Source organism: Sinocyclocheilus grahami, unplaced genomic scaffold (assembly GCF_001515645.1).
Source record: "Sinocyclocheilus grahami isolate Dianchi unplaced genomic scaffold, SAMN03320097.WGS_v1.1 scaffold1648.1, whole genome shotgun sequence".
NCBI classification, from domain to species: domain Eukaryota; kingdom Metazoa; phylum Chordata; class Actinopteri; order Cypriniformes; family Cyprinidae; genus Sinocyclocheilus; species Sinocyclocheilus grahami.
In genome coordinates this window covers 359,007-374,701 of record NW_015506827.1, presented here as the reverse complement: position 1 = coordinate 374,701, position 15,695 = coordinate 359,007, and the positions used below count along the sequence as shown (strand labels likewise).

Genomic DNA, 15,695 nt, shown 5'->3' with positions numbered 1-15,695 from the left:
GGCTGAAGTGAAAGACTGGGAAAGAGAGCTGTCTTATGTCTTCTCTCTCTTTAAATCGCCTGTTTGACGTGTCTTCTTGGTCTGACACAAGTAGGCCAATTGTTCATGTAATAAAACAGGTTAGACGTGTCTCATTCTTTCCTATAAATGAAAGTATGCATGATGACGGTGATGCCAGTATAGCTAAAACACGACCTATATCCTTTATTTTATAAATGAATCCAATTAATATTTTTTTACATTTTTGTTTAGACCTTTTAGACCAATTATTATAGACCTTATAGACTTTTTTTTTTGCATTGCTTTTAATATTAGGAAAAGATCCATCAACATTGTCCTTTTGTAAAAATCCTTTATTTCATTAAAAACAAACAAACAAACTTTTTACTGACAGTGGCTACGTTTACATGCACCCAAATAATCAGTTTGTAATGGGATTGATGGCTCAGTCACACTGAAAAACCTTCATGTAAACACATTAATCGATCCGATTGAGCTCGGATTGAAGGGGTGGTTTATTCCTTTTCTAATACGATTGAGAGTGCATGTAAACACTCGATCGGATTGAACCCCGAAACTGAAAGAACTGCGCATGTGCAATGACGCAGAAATAGCGTAATGAGGTATGACGCGCAGAACGAGAGGTTCTTCCTTTTGAGTAAAGTGTTGTATAACGGCGTGCCCTGTCATTATAAAACTCTCCATTCACTCACAACTGTGAAGTGGAGCAGGACAACCTCCCACCAGTCCTTGTTTTGGATTCTCATCCACAGGCAACCCGTTTTGGGCGCTGGGAGGGGAATTTTTACTGTGTGATAAATATGAGCAGCACAGCATAGCGGTTTATATGTATATTTATGCATAAATTAATAAATATTAATTCTGCTGTTAAAAACAAATAAATAAACCATGTAGGAGAGTGGTTATTATGTGCAAACAGTGAGAAACTCTATTTTTGTGCAGTGTGCGCATATAAAAAAAAATCCATTCTGATTTGAAGCTTGTGACATATAAACATGCACATCAACCCGTCTTTAGCGTTCATGTAAACACTACATTCAGATTCATCAATCCGAATGAATTCAGTCCGATTGAACCAAAAATCGTGCATGTAAACATAGCCATTGTTGCCACCTTGGCAACCAAGTACATTCACTTTACTTATTTATTTACAAAATAAAAACAGAAAGTTTAATTAGAGGCAAAATTGTTGGTTGTGATGGAAATAAAGCTACAACTGAGATAATTTTTTGCAAATAATACTCCTAACAAATATTGAACTGTTTCATATTTCTTTCATTCTTGGTTTAGATTATAATAGGTTTTAAAATGTAATAATTAAAAATCATTCCCTGGGACACAGTGCCCATTTTTATGAGTTATAAGCTGTTATGAGACTTTTTTGTTAGCAATATTTGAACTGGGTTTATGCACACAGCGTCAATGCAATGCGTAATTTTGGACAACTCTGCATCGCCAGAACTCTGGATCATTGTTTCTACACTGGTGATTCTTTTAACCAAGTTTATTTTTATTTATACCAAACAAGGCCATAATAATGTCTACTCTAGAACATAAGGGGGACCAATTGTTTTGAGGAAAATAAAGACCAGACCTCTATAGTACTGGCAGGGGCAGACTTAACCAATAAGCGAGGTAAGAGGCTGCTTAGGGCCCCGGGGAATCAGAGGGCCCCATCTGATATTGCAGAAACATATTTGCAGCGTTGAACAATAGCCAATCACAGACATGTTAATTTCTTGAACGCAATGACCAGAAGTGCTTAAGTTATAATCCACTCACCGCTCAAAATGCAGAGTTTGCTGAGTTCTGCAAGCTCGCGAATCCTCTCATTATAACAAAGTGTAGATACGATGTAAACAAGAGATTCATTGTGCCGTGTAGAGAGACTATTAACGGAACGTCGTGAGATCGCGATGAACTGAAGTGAGTTACAGCTTTTAGTAGTCCGCTCGCTGTTATGTGTCACTCCGCCGCCGGAGGGCAGCAGTAGTCCGGTCGCTGTTATGTGTCACTCCGCCCCCGGAGGGCAGCAGTAGTCCGGTCGCTGTTATGTGTCACTCCGCCCCCGGAGGGCAGCAGTAGTCCGGTCGCTGTTATGTGTCACTCCGCCCCCGGAGGGCAGCAGTAGTCCGGTCGCTGTTATGTGTCACTCCGCCCCCGGAGGGCAGCAGTAGTCCGGTCGCTGTTATGTGTCACTCCGCCCCCGGAGGGCAGCAGTAGTCCGGTCGCTGTTATGTGTCACTCCGCCCCCGGAGGGCAGCAGTAGTCCGGTCGCTGTTATGTGTCACTCCGCCCCCGGAGGGCAGCAGTAGTCCGGTCGCTGTTATGTGTCACTCCGCCCCCGGAGGGCAGCAGTAGTCCGGTCGCTGTTATGTGTCACTCCGCCCCCGGAGGGCAGCAGTAGTCCGGTCGCTGTTATGTGTCACTCCGCCCCCGGAGGGCAGCAGTAGTCCGGTCGCTGTTATGTGTCACTCCGCCCCCGGAGGGCAGCAGTAGTCCGGTCGCTGTTATGTGTCACTCCGCCCCCGGAGGGCAGCAGTAGTCCGGTCGCTGTTATGTGTCACTCCGCCCCCGGAGGGCAGCAGTAGTCCGGTCGCTGTTATGTGTCACTCCGCCCCCGGAGGGCAGCAGTAGTCCGGTCGCTGTTATGTGTCACTCCGCCCCCGGAGGGCAGCAGTAGTCCGGTCGCTGTTATGTGTCACTCCGCCCCCGGAGGGCAGCAGTAGTCCGGTCGCTGTTATGTGTCACTCCGCCCCCGGAGGGCAGCAGTAGTCCGGTCGCTGTTATGTGTCACTCCGCCCCCGGAGGGCAGCAGTAGTCCGGTCGCTGTTATGTGTCACTCCGCCCCCGGAGGGCAGCAGTAGTCCGGTCGCTGTTATGTGTCACTCCGCCCCCGGAGGGCAGCAGTAGTCCGGTCGCTGTTATGTGTCACTCCGCCCCCGGAGGGCAGCAGTAGTCCGGTCGCTGTTATGTGTCACTCCGCCCCCGGAGGGCAGCAGTAGTCCGGTCGCTGTTATGTGTCACTCCGCCCCCGGAGGGCAGCAGTAGTCCGGTCGCTGTTATGTGTCACTCCGCCCCCGGAGGGCAGCAGTAGTCCGGTCGCTGTTATGTGTCACTCCGCCCCCGGAGGGCAGCAGTAGTCCGGTCGCTGTTATGTGTCACTCCGCCCCCGGAGGGCAGCAGTAGTCCGGTCGCTGTTATGTGTCACTCCGCCCCCGGAGGGCAGCAGTAGTCCGGTCGCTGTTATGTGTCACTCCGCCCCCGGAGGGCAGCAGTAGTCCGGTCGCTGTTATGTGTCACTCCGCCCCCGGAGGGCAGCAGTAGTCCGCTCGCTGTTATGTGTCACTCCGCCGCCGGAGGGCTGTAATGCGCCGCTGCGCCGCTAGGGGCGGTGGAGGGTCTGTCTTTCCGAGAGCGGTGGAGGCTGTGGGAGAAAAGAGCGACGAACCGGGTGGAAGCCCTAAAAACGAACTGAGGTTATACTCTTTAGATTGCTCTGTTTGCTACACGGCTGTCTGGAGTAATTAAAGGTACGTTTCGCTCGTGTATTTCTTGAGCTGTGCTGTGTCTTTGAGCAGTTGAGCGCGTTGTTTAAGGCCTTTAGCTGCTAAGGCTAACGCTAGCGCTGCTAAATCCCGGATCGACTCGCCTGAGGCTGGAAGTACTTCAGGACTCTTCACATCGCGGCGATTAATAACTCTGTCTGTTAGTGTTGTTTGTCTGGAGTTGGTTAATTAATCTGTGAGTTCTCAGGAAACTTGTGCCAGTCTTAAGTTCACCGTCAACTTAAGCGAAACGAGCCGAGTAGTTTTTACATTTAATGTAAGGTAGACCCTTCTAAAATGATCCATTTGACAACGTTTTGTATCAGGGAGACGTTTAAAAGCATGGTTTTAAGCTGTTATTGCGATAAGAGCTGTCGTAATGCTCGGCTAATGTCGACACAAGATTGAACTGTCATCAGAACTTGATTTAAATATGTCCGGGCTTCATTTTAAGCTTTTGCACTTTTATTAAATGTGTCGTTTGACTGAAATCAGGAGTTATTGAACTTGACGAAGCGCTACACGGTCAGAGTACCTCATCCGCCTGTTTAATGTGCAAACACAGCATGACGGTGTCAATCATAAATCATAAAATATTCTTATGATTTAACTGGTTTCAGAAAGCCTTTGTCTCGAAAGAAAACGGCTAACCTCATTAAAAGGACTGTCTAAAATATGCACGCTGCCTGCTGCATGACGTCATGGCGTGACGTCATTTGCGTTGCCTCACGGTGTACTCGTCAACAGTGTCGCTTATCGGGCTTTAATTAAAAGCATCGTTCCCCCACACAGTCATATGATCTGGCAGAGATCTGCTGTACAAGAATAAATCAATTTATTTTGATAATTGGGCTAAAAATAATATTATTTTGGTGAGTCAGTTATTCAATGATCAAGCGATTCCTTTAAAAGGAGTTTTTGTCACATTATAAAATCCCAATTACAGCAAAAGAATAGGCTATTGTTTCTGGAGCTATCCCTTCTGGGGTTATTCTGTTTATGAAGGGTTGTAATAACAAGGTCTCAGGGATCTCAGTGTGTTGGATGCATATGCTGGTAATGAGCTCTTAGCTCTGAATCAGACACTAGGAGCATGAGCTGTGTTCCAGGACCAGGTGGCTCTTCACCGAATGCCAGCTTTTATTGGAGCACACACACGTGTAGGGGATTTAACTGGGCTAGAGGGGGGTTTGCCTCAAATTATGTTTGTACAAGAAGATAAAAGAAGTGTCTTATACAATGATACATCGGTGCTATCCCACAACATGTTTTACAAAGGTTTATTTCTGAGGATTTTGATGTAAATTGCTCCTCTGTGGTCTCCAAACTGAAGATTTGTCTCATTTATTTTGGTATTGCGAGTATACTAAGAATCTGTGGAAAAACATTGAGTATTTTTTGTGGGATAATTCCTGAAATTGAACTGAAATATGAAAATGTTATTCTGGGTCATACACATTTTGAAAGAGAACAATCAGATATTTTTTATTTACTCAATCTTATTTTGTTCCTCGCCAAATATTTTGTACAGAAATGTAAGTATTGTAAGTGTACGCCTTTCTTTAACCGTTTTCTGGAAGAGTTAAACTTTTACAAAGGTTTATTTCTGAGGATTTTGATGTAAATTGCTCCTCTGTGGTCTCCAAACTGAAGATTTGTCTCATTTATTTTGGTATTGCGAGTATACTAAGAATCTGTGGAAAAACATTGAGTATTTTTTGTGGGATAATTCCTGAAATTGAACTGAAATATGAAAATGTTATTCTGGGTCATACACATTTTGAAAGAGAACAATCAGATGTTTTTTATTTACTCAATCTTATTTTGTTCCTCGCCAAATATTTTGTACAGAAATGTAAGTATTGTAAGTGTACGCCTTTCTTTAACCGTTTTCTGGAAGAGTTAAACTGTGTCTGTATTTGATCTCTGACTCTTCCAATAAGAAAGCTGTAAAAACTGTGAATCTTTTTAAAAGGTACATTATTTTCTTGCTCGCTGGCATGTAGTATATTAATGTCATTCTGTGTTTCATATGTTATAATAATATTAATAATAAAAATAAATAAAAAATCAGTGTGTAAATCCTGTGTCACTACCGTCGCCACATATCAGACAGGTTTAGACACGCCCCCATCTATCATTGGTCGCGCAAACACGTTAGTCCCGCCCTCAGCGCACGCGATTGGTTGAAGCAATAGAACACAACAGCCGGTTTATAACATTGATCTTTATAAATCATATTTATATAAATTTATAAGACAAGTTTCTGATGTGATCAGTGGTTTTTGAAAGTAAGAATCCTATTTATTTTTCTCCACAAGTGTTGATTTTTTAACAATAATTTCTAAACCTTTAAAAACCAACCTGCTTTGAGCTACAAGGTTAATACACTGATGCATATGGTTTTGTTGAAGCGGTCAGTCCATATCATTTCGGCTGAATTTTTTAATAATCGTGTTTAACAGCAGAATTGTAAAAACTACATTACTCGTGATTCTGCAAAGGATTCTCCGTCAGTCAGTGAATGAATAAATAACTCTTTAGCGCCCACTCACTATCAAGAAGAGCTCTCAAACTACTTAAATTCATATATTTTTTTTTATTTATGCAATAAATGTGTAATACATTGTTTCTATGTATATACAACGTCTGTAAGTCAATTTTATATTTACTTATTTATATTCCATCGTTTGTCTCATTAAAGCAGTTGTCTTGTAACTTTGTCTTTTTGTCTGATTTTGAAATACTTTATTGCTTCAAATAAAAGAAGTTCATGATGTTGTGATTCACATTGAAGCTGGATGGATTTTTTAAAAATCCCTGGCCTGTGGGAATAAAATACTTCTGGAAAGTGGGCAGCAACTGTTAAGGCACTTTATGACGCTGTTTTTTTCATCTTTGCATATTAAACTGGAATAAGAGAAGTAGATAGTATAGTAAATGTTGACTATTTGAAAATGTGTCTTCCTTCTTCTTTGGCTCACACAGGTTTCCTCCCCTCCGCGTCTCGTGATCTGTGTGTGTGTGTGTGTGTGTGTGTGTGTGTGTGTGTGTGTGTGTGTGTGTGTGTGTGTGTGTTTGTGTGTGGGGCACACAGCAGCGACCCGTCATGGGGGACATGAGTGATCTGGACAGACAGATCGATCAGCTCAGGAGGTGTGAGCTCATCAAGGAGAACGAGGTCAAAGCCCTGTGTGCCAAAGCCAGGTGATCACAGAAGACCGGTCCGCAGCTCGGAAAGGCATTTCTGTGTTGATCATGTGCTCATACGACTGTGTGTGTCTTCCAGAGAGATTCTTGTAGAAGAGAGTAACGTACAGAGGGTGGACTCTCCGGTCACAGTGAGTATTCACAAACAGCGCGCAAGACAGAAAAGAAGAGATGTTGGAACCCAAACCGTTTTGGTGACCATTGACTTCCAAAACAATTTTTGAGATATTTTCTCAAATATCATCTTCAAGATTATAATAAACTATTTGTATTTTCTGTTATTATTTGATTGTGTATGGGTCGTTAATAGCGTGTCTTCTTCAGGTGTGTGGTGACATCCATGGGCAGTTTTATGACTTGAAGGAGTTGTTTCGGGTGAGTCTGAGGTCTTTCACATGAAAAGCAGGGCTGGACAGTAAGGACTGCTGCGCCATCACGAAGGATTATCGTTTGCACATGTTTTTAAGCCTTGATTAATTAAACATTAAAGCGATCTGAAAGTGTTCAAGTAAGAAGCAAAGCTCAGGGGCTGCTGATAAGTATTTCACTGAGCTAAAGTCAAGACCATTCTGTTGCTTCTTGCTCCAAATTTAGAAATTCTACAATCCAATTTAAATCAAACATTGCATCATTTCATTTGTATCTTTGTTCTATATATTCAATTATGCTATTGCTTGAAATTTGTTCTTATTTACTGACTGTTCACTTGTCTTTAATAATGTTTGAACTTTATATTTATTAGTCTAGTAGCTAGAAGTAATTTTGGTGTCACATAAGCTTATTAGAATACAAGATAAAATGGGTCAGAAACAATGATAACAAGCTATTTTATTGTTTAGTGGCAGTGAAAATCTGAACCAGTCTCCTGACCGGGCCAGTAGAGAGAAATCCTGAAAACTAAATGCAGAATGATAAAGTAATGTATAGAAAATAATAATAATAAGAGTTTTCTTATCCAATGGGCATTACTTTACACGTCAAGTCAAACGTATTGATATTGCTTATTTCACAATACGCATTGCCTCAAAGCAGCTTTACCGAAAATCATGATTATAATATTTATAAAGTAAAAATATCTTGGTGCTTTATAGTCATATTTAGCTAATTAGAGCTGGTGGAAAAAGTTGTTTACACATACGTGCAATAATATAGTTGACATTTTGCGGTAATGTGCATCACTTTATCAAAGTGTACTGTATTTGTGTGGATAAAGTTGGATTTACTACAGATCTTTTAAAAGTTTTTCCTTGAAAAATATTAGAATTTTTATCAGAAATATTTTGTATATTTGTTATTCATTTTTATTTTGTTTGTAAAAAAAATGTTTGTTAAATTTCGTTCAATTCACTTAAGTATTGTAATTAATTTGATAAATATAATTTTTATTTTTATCGAGTTTGCCATGAATATGGCCTTTAAATGCTGGTATGACATAAAATAAAAATATTCACATGCTAGAGTTATTGGACAGTAATCTAACGGGAATATACTGGTTAATAAATCAGTATTTGATCATCTGTTGTCCTTCAGGTGGGAGGCGATGTTCCAGAAACAAACTACCTCTTCATGGGAGATTTTGTGGACCGAGGCTTTTACAGCGTCGAGACCTTTCTGTTACTTCTTGCGCTGAAGGTGCTGTCATTATGTTGTTCAGGACATTTGGAACGAGATGTTATTGTTGTAATCGTAATAGCTGTACATACACTACCAGTCAAAAGTTTGGAATAATTTTTATTGTTTATTTATTAAATTTTTTTGTTGTTGTTTAATGTTTTTGGAAACGTATCTAAGTTATCTTACAAAGTATTTTCTCCAATACTGTAAAATAGTTTATAAGAAAAATCAGTATTTGATCATCTGTTGTCCTTCAGGTGGGAGGCGATGTTCCAGAAACAAACTACCTCTTCATGGGAGATTTTGTGGACCGAGGCTTTTACAGCGTCGAAACCTTTCTGTTACTTCTTGCGCTGAAGGTGCTGTCATTATGTTGTTCAGGACATTTGGAACGAGATGTTATTGTTGTTATCGTAATAGCTGTACATACACTACCAGTCAAAAGTTTGGAATAATTTTTATTGTTTATTTATTAAATTTTTTTGTTGTTGTTTAATGTTTTTGGAAAAGTATCTAAGTTATCTTACAAAGTATTTTCTCCAATACTGTAAAATAGTTTATAAGAACTGTTTTCTGTGTGAATATGTGTTAAACTGTAATGTATTTCTGTGATGCGCAGCTGTATTTTCAGCATCATTCCTCCAGTCTTCAGTGTCACATGATCTTCAGAAATCAGTATAATATGCTGATTTGCTGCTTGTTTATAACTAATAATGGCTGTTGTTATTATCCATGTTTAAACAGTTTTTACTGCTTAATATTTTTGTGGAAACTCTGATCATTTTTTTTCAAGAGTCTGATGAATTTGAATTTGTAACTATATGAACTTTACTGTGACTTGATTTCAGCATCATTTAGGGGGGCGTGGCAGAGTCTTAACTTTGATAAAGAATATCTCTTTGGTTTTGAGACTTTAGTCTTTGCAACTTCAGGGATCTTATCTATGCACAATCAGCTTGTAACACTCCGAAGAGAAAGCAAAACTTGAAATTGCATCATATGACCCCTTTAATAAGAGATGCAATCGATTAAAGGGATAGTTCACCCAAAAATTCTGTCATTAATTACTTGCCTTCATGTCGTTCCAAACCCGTAAGACCTTCGTTCATCTTCAGACACAAATTAAGATATTTTTGATGAAATCTGAGAGCTCTCTGACCCTCCCATAGACAGCAATGCAATTACCACAATCAAGGTCCAGAAACGTAGCAAGGAGATCGTTAAAATAATCCATGTGACATCAGTGGTTCAACTGTAATTTTATGAAGCTACGAGAATACTTTTTGTATGCAAAGAAAACAAAAATAACGACTTTATTCAACAATAACCGTGTGGTGCGGCTGACACAGAACAGCATGCAAAAGCATGGTCACGATGTAACATTTGCCTGCTAACCCATTATTTCTCTTATAAATAAAGCTTTGTACCTCACTTGTGTCATACTCACATAAACATGTGTTTTTCTTTAGCTCCGCCGCAGTCTCTGACAGCGGCTCAGAAACACGTGCTGCAGTTAAAGGGTTAGTTCACCCAAAAATGAAAATTAGCCCACAAATTACTCACCCTCAAGGCATCCTAGCTGTATATTACTTTTTTCTTTCAGACGAATCCAGTCGGAGTTATATTAAAAATGGTCTTTGATCTTTCAAGCTGTTTAATGGCACTCAGCGGGTGTTGCATGCATCCGTCCAAAAGAAGTTAAATAATGTGCATCCATCCATAGGAAAAAACGTCTCGCATGGCTCCGGGGGGTGAACAATGGCCTTTTGTTAAGAGGAGCAAAGGAAGCAAAGTTTCCTTACTTTAGCAAAGGAAAACCAGTCTCCTCTTGGCTTATATCCAAATCCTCCCACATTCTTCTTTACAAATCCTCGTTTTGTGCTTCTAATAAGTGACCATTGTTTTGTTTTGATCTCTCCGCTGTGCTTCTGCGTTCGTCACTTCTGAGCGGAGCATGCGCAGCGCTGAACTCATACGTCATCCGCCCGGAGCTGCTTCCGTGTAGGACTGTGAGCGCAAGCTACAATAAAGTGATTATTACATTTTGAATATGGATATTTTTCTTACAAATACACATCGATTCGCTTTTTATTATGGATGGATGCACATTATTTAACTTCTTTTGGACTGAAGCATGCAACACCCGCTGAGTGGCATTAAACAACTTGAAAGACAACTCCGACTGGATTCGTCTGAAAGAAGAAAGTCATATACACCTAGGATGCCTTGAGGGAGAGTAATTCATGGGCTAATTTAAATTTTTGGGTGACCTACCCTTTAAGTTTGGGATCATTTTATTTTGAATGCCAGTGATGTCAATTGCAAACATTGCGATTGTGTTTTAAAATACAACAGCATTCAGCGGTCTCCATGATGGGATATGAAACTGAGTGACACTGCAGTAGACGCATTTTGCAGCATTGAGGTTAACGATTAATGGAATAATTGATCGTTAATTTAAACGAGGATCGATCATGTAAAGGGTTGAGCCTTGCCATCTCTGCTGCAGACACCACTGGATGGGGCGTGAGCCCGCGGGGAGCCGGATATCTGTTCGGAAGCGACGTCGTGGCCCAGTTCAACGCTGCTAACGACATCGACATGATCTGCAGAGCGCATCAGCTCGTTATGGAGGGGTACAAGTGGCACTTCAACGAGACGGTTCTCACTGTGTGGTCCGCTCCCAACTACTGCTACAGGTGTCCCCACAATCCCCTGCAGCATGACCCAAATACATATCATAGTAAATCTTATTGGAATCAGTCTCGTTTTAGTATCCTCGCTTTATTATTATAGTTTTCTTTTTTTTTTTTTACTAAATTAGTTGTTTTCAGTCTTTATTTTTATTCTAACGTTTTAGTGGGTTATTTCACATTATTTGGTAATGTCTAATTTTTAATTCAGAAAAGTTAGTTATTGTAGTTCATCGAGTAGGGATGCACCAAAATGAAAATTGAGCCGGAGGCTGAATACGAACACTGTTTTTTGTGTGTTTTTCCACATGTAGTTTGCCAATTTCTTTCCACCATTGCATAAATTAGCCAAAATGTGCTTTTTACCGTTTTGTCTTGCTTTCCAAAGAAAAAAGAAATTACAAAACATATATTTAAAAATATTTACTTCACACTAAACATCTGTTAACATTCTAGCAGATATTATAACAAAGCACAGATTAACTTAAAATGAATACTGTACAAATAAAAGCAGATCAGAAGAGACTTCTTTTAAAACATTAGAAAATATTACAGCTCCCAATTTGAACACTACATGTGAATGTTATAATAAATGTTGTACTTATTATAATCTTCAATTTACAGAACAACAGTAAAATCACAATACTAACATTTATGAATGTTGGGGTTCTAGCTTTATAAAGCGCGCGCCTCACTCTGCGCTGGTTTCTGTTCGATCGCATCACGTCATCGTTCACTTATTCAGCCGAACACCGAAATAGCTTCTTTTGTTTGTTTGTTTGTTTGTTTGTTTTTGCTGTTTTCGGACGAATAATTTCGCTTGCCGAACATTTGGTGCATCCCTAACTTCAAGTGAACTAAATAAAAATAAGAAGTGTTGGCTTGGAAACTAGCTGGAATTAATTATTTGAAAAAAATTTTTAAAGATGTATATTAATTTTTTTTTCCAGTTACCAATTATTGCAGTGAATTGAAATGAATTGAAAGCCATTATAATCATTGTATTTTTCTGTATACAACTAAAGTATTTAAAGTAAGGAAGATAATTTTTTATGGTTTTAAGTTTAATCAACTATAATAACCCTGATTAGAGTTGTGGTTTTGTGTTACTCAGGGCTGCGGACTGAGACTAATATAGTAACAATAGATAACCAACAATCCTTTAAATCTAGTCTGGAAACGTTGTGTTTTTGTCGATTACGTCTTGATGGTGAATGTGAGAGTTTCCTGCTCAGCCGAGTCTGACTCACTGAAGCACAGCTCATTTTATGGTTGTCTAATTCAAACCGTTGCATGTAATTGAAGATTTGTTCTACTGAACAGAAGATTTGTTCTACTGAACGATGTTATCAAGAAAACACAGCACTTATGGTCCACTTGTCTGTGTCTCAGGTGTGGTAATGTGGCGGCGATCTTGGAGCTAGACGAGCACCTGCAGAAAGAGTTCATCATATTCGAAGCTGCTCCACAAGAAACGAGAGGCATTCCCTCCAAAAAGCCAGTCGCTGACTACTTCCTGTGAGCGAGTCCGGATGCAGCGCGCTCCGCAGGAAGTGCCGCCCTGTGTGTGTTTCTGTTCCCCTAACCCTGACCAACTGTCTTAATTGTGCTTTTTTTTTTTACTTTCTCTGTAATATTCCATTTTTTTATTTCTATTTTCCATGGACGTTCACATTCTCTCTGCCGTCCAGACACACACACAGTGGCGTGGAGTCGTCCTCCTCGGCTGTGCCGGCTCTGGCTCTGACTCGCGGTGCGCTGTAGATGTAGACGTGTATAATGTACGTGAACGGCAGCAGGGCTTTCACGGTATATTTCTGCTGTTCCTCAGAGAGATGCGTTTTAAGCGGCAGGTTGTTGGACCTCTTGCTTGGCGTTCTCTTCTGGTGTGAATGGTAGATGCGTGAGAGAATGGCTTATAGCTTGGGGTCATCAGTTTCCTCCGGAGTGATGGTTGCAGGGCTGTGCGCACGAGGACACTGCAGAACACACACCCTGCTCCCTCTGCGGGACTCATTCTTGATTTTTATTTTTAATTTGTGAAAATAAAATGTACTTTTGTATGAATTTAAGATGTGAGTTTCTGTGTTAAATCCACTGAATAGTTTTCTAACTGAATCCTGGAGTAATGTGATGTGTGTAGAAGTTAATATTTAAGAACACTGAGACAACTTCAGCAAGTGTCCCGTTTTCAGTCACCTTTAATAATATCATTCTTCCACATCTTAAAGAAGCATTGCCATATAGATGCGAATTCAGTTTATAGATTTATCTAAATATATGCAAGGCTACATTTCATGCATTTGGGCAAATGTAAACTGCCACTCGTTCATATGTTCAAATAAAAAAAGAGTGACCTTGTAAATATCTAATCTTTAACACACATGATTTAAAATATGTATATTGTATATTTAAGAAATGAATGCTTTTACTCTGCAAGGATGCTTTAAGTTGATCTAAGGGGACAGATTATTTATATCTCAGTTAATGCAGGTTTTTTATTTGTACTTTCTATTGATCAAAATGCACCATTTAATGTAAAAAAGCATCTTGGTTTGCACAGAAACAAGCAGCACATCACTGAGAATGAGAAATGCTTCTTTAGCAACAACAACAACAAAAGCAGCACAGAACTACACGGAAGCGATGAGAAGGTTCAGGGAACACTCCACCCCCAAATATTCCTTTCCTCGCCTTCAGAGCAGATCAGCGCTGTCTTCCGGTGCAGGCTCCTGTACTTCCGCTCCAGGCCGGCGGGCGGCGGAAGAGCGCTGTTCTTCCGGTGCGGGTTTGGCGCGCCTCTGTCGCTTCCGCTCTCTCTCCGGAAGGAGCCGAACTCGTTTTGACGCACGCCGTCAGTTGTGCTCACAAAATCGCAAATCTGGATCTAAAATCTGCACAAAGGGATTTCACAATCGAGAGATCTTCCGTTTCCAGCAGAGAACAGGTAGGTCCCGGATGTGTCGCGCGCGGTAGTCGGTTTAACGGCAGGTTTGGTCCGTTAGGCCTGAAGCCATCACCGTTATTCATCACGCCACACGCGGCGTACTGGTCAGTTATTTCCATTACTGCCCCGTTCAGGAGCGTTCAGAGTGAGTGACTGGATAGAGCTTTCAGGAATGAACAGTTACAGGTTTTATTACGACTCCCGAGTAATTCTCCGTTTAACTAATGCCATTAATCGCTGGTGTGCTTACAGCCGTTTGTGCCGCTTATTCTCGTGACATCGCTTGAGACAGGGTCTCTCTCTGTGTTCTTCTGGTTTCAGAGCTAGCAGGCGTCTGTGATGTCGAGGTTTTTCGCCACCGGATCCGACAGCGAGTCGGAGGAATCTTCTTCCGCCGACGAGATCACCCCCAAAGCGACCGGGACTACTTTCAATAAGCAGCAGTGAGTCTGTGTTTATGTCAGTGTGCATTCTGTAATATTGGCTTGGCAGGGAAAACCAACAAACAAGCTAGCAAGTTAGACTTCCTACTCTCTTCTGACTGCCAGCTTTCTGTGTTTTGTATTGTGGGAAGTTGATTTGATTTGCCAATACAGATGATTCAAATGGTTAAAATATGACTGATTATTCGACTGGTGGTTTTTAAAATAAACATAAACAAAAACTTTAGCCATAATGGAAAATAGTAATGAACTTTAGAAAATAACATACATGGCTTAAGCATAAAAATGTTTTAAAATTGTCAAAATGAATTGGGGCTAAATTATGTTGAAAGGCCGGCTCATCACTCCTGGCACGCTTAGTTTACTCCGCCGTTCAGAAGTTTGGGATCAGTTAGGTTTTTATATGTTTTTAAGAAGTTTCTTATGCTCATCAGGGCTGTATCTGTTTGATCAAAAATGCAGAAAAAATAATAATTTTGTGAAATATTACAATTTAAAGCGGTTTTGGAATCAGTGTAGGAAACGGTTGTGCTGCTTAATATTTTTGGGGGCCTGTGATATTTTTTTCAGAATTCCTCCCTAAATAAAAAGTTAAAAAGAACTGTTTATTCAAAATAAAAATTGTTACAATATATACTACTATTCAAAAGTTTGGGGTCAGTACATTTTGTTTCTCTTTTTTTTTTTTACGAAATTAATAAATGTATTCAGAATTTTTTTTAAATTGATACAAAGTAATAGTAAAGACTTGTATTGTTAGAAAATATTTCTATTTTGAATAAATGCTGTTCTTGCACTGTGTACTCACCCGTGTAGTGCATGCATTAGGGCTGGGCAATATGACGATATTATCATATATCGCCGATGTCTCGTAAGTATCGTGATGTCAACGGTCAGGTAACAGATGATTATCAGGGAAAAAATGACAAATATAAACCTAGTATGTTGCAAAAAATATTTTACATAGCCCCATAGTAACCATACAGGAATGAAACAATTTAGTCGGAGGGTTGGGAATCGAATTACTACTTATAAAATTTAATTTCTATTCTGCGTCTAGATTCCTGTATGCGCATTTATTGGGATTTCAAAAGATTCAACTGCAAGAAGACAAAATAGAGCTCACTCCTGCACTTGCGATGTTTTCGTGCTGCTCTCTCTCTCTCACACACACACACTCTCTCACACACACTCTCACACACACACACTCTCACACACA

At 40.2% G+C, this 15,695-nt stretch overlaps 2 protein-coding genes across 3 annotated transcripts in view; both read left to right on the top strand.

Annotated features, from left to right (window-relative positions):
- Positions 1-3,409: 3,409 nt before the first annotated feature.
- Positions 3,410-14,027, top strand: LOC107571759 (serine/threonine-protein phosphatase 4 catalytic subunit B-like). Its single transcript, XM_016258121.1, has 9 exons — positions 3,410-3,554; positions 6,558-6,603; positions 6,658-6,776; positions 6,859-6,910; positions 7,104-7,154; positions 8,310-8,465; positions 8,651-8,752; positions 10,851-11,092; positions 12,479-14,027. Exons 3-9 carry the CDS (start codon positions 6,679-6,681, stop codon positions 12,606-12,608), a joined length of 831 nt encoding a protein of 276 aa, XP_016113607.1. The 5' UTR covers positions 3,410-3,554; positions 6,558-6,603; positions 6,658-6,678; the 3' UTR covers positions 12,609-14,027.
- Positions 13,895-15,695, top strand: part of LOC107571764 (eukaryotic translation initiation factor 3 subunit C-like) — a 33,196-nt gene continuing 31,395 nt past the window's right edge. The window contains exons 1-2 of one of the 2 annotated variants that reach the window (XM_016258128.1): positions 13,895-14,033; positions 14,355-14,476. In XM_016258128.1, coding sequence (XP_016113614.1) covers positions 14,373-14,476 — 104 coding nt within the window. In that variant the 5' untranslated portion in view covers positions 13,895-14,033; positions 14,355-14,372. The remainder of the gene's footprint in view (positions 14,034-14,354; positions 14,477-15,695) is intronic. The other variant, XM_016258127.1, reaches the window with a different exon arrangement.

Excerpts from the sequence above, each read along its gene's own strand:
- LOC107571759 (XM_016258121.1), top strand. The coding sequence starts at position 6,679 with ATGGGGGACATGAGTGATCTGGACAGACAGATCGATCAGCTCAGGAGG. Across the intron at positions 6,911-7,103 it reads GGGTGGACTCTCCGGTCACA|GTGTGTGGTGACATCCATGG; the intron begins GTGAGTATTCAC and ends TGTCTTCTTCAG. Across the intron at positions 11,093-12,478 it reads GCTCCCAACTACTGCTACAG|GTGTGGTAATGTGGCGGCGA; the intron begins GTGTCCCCACAA and ends TCTGTGTCTCAG.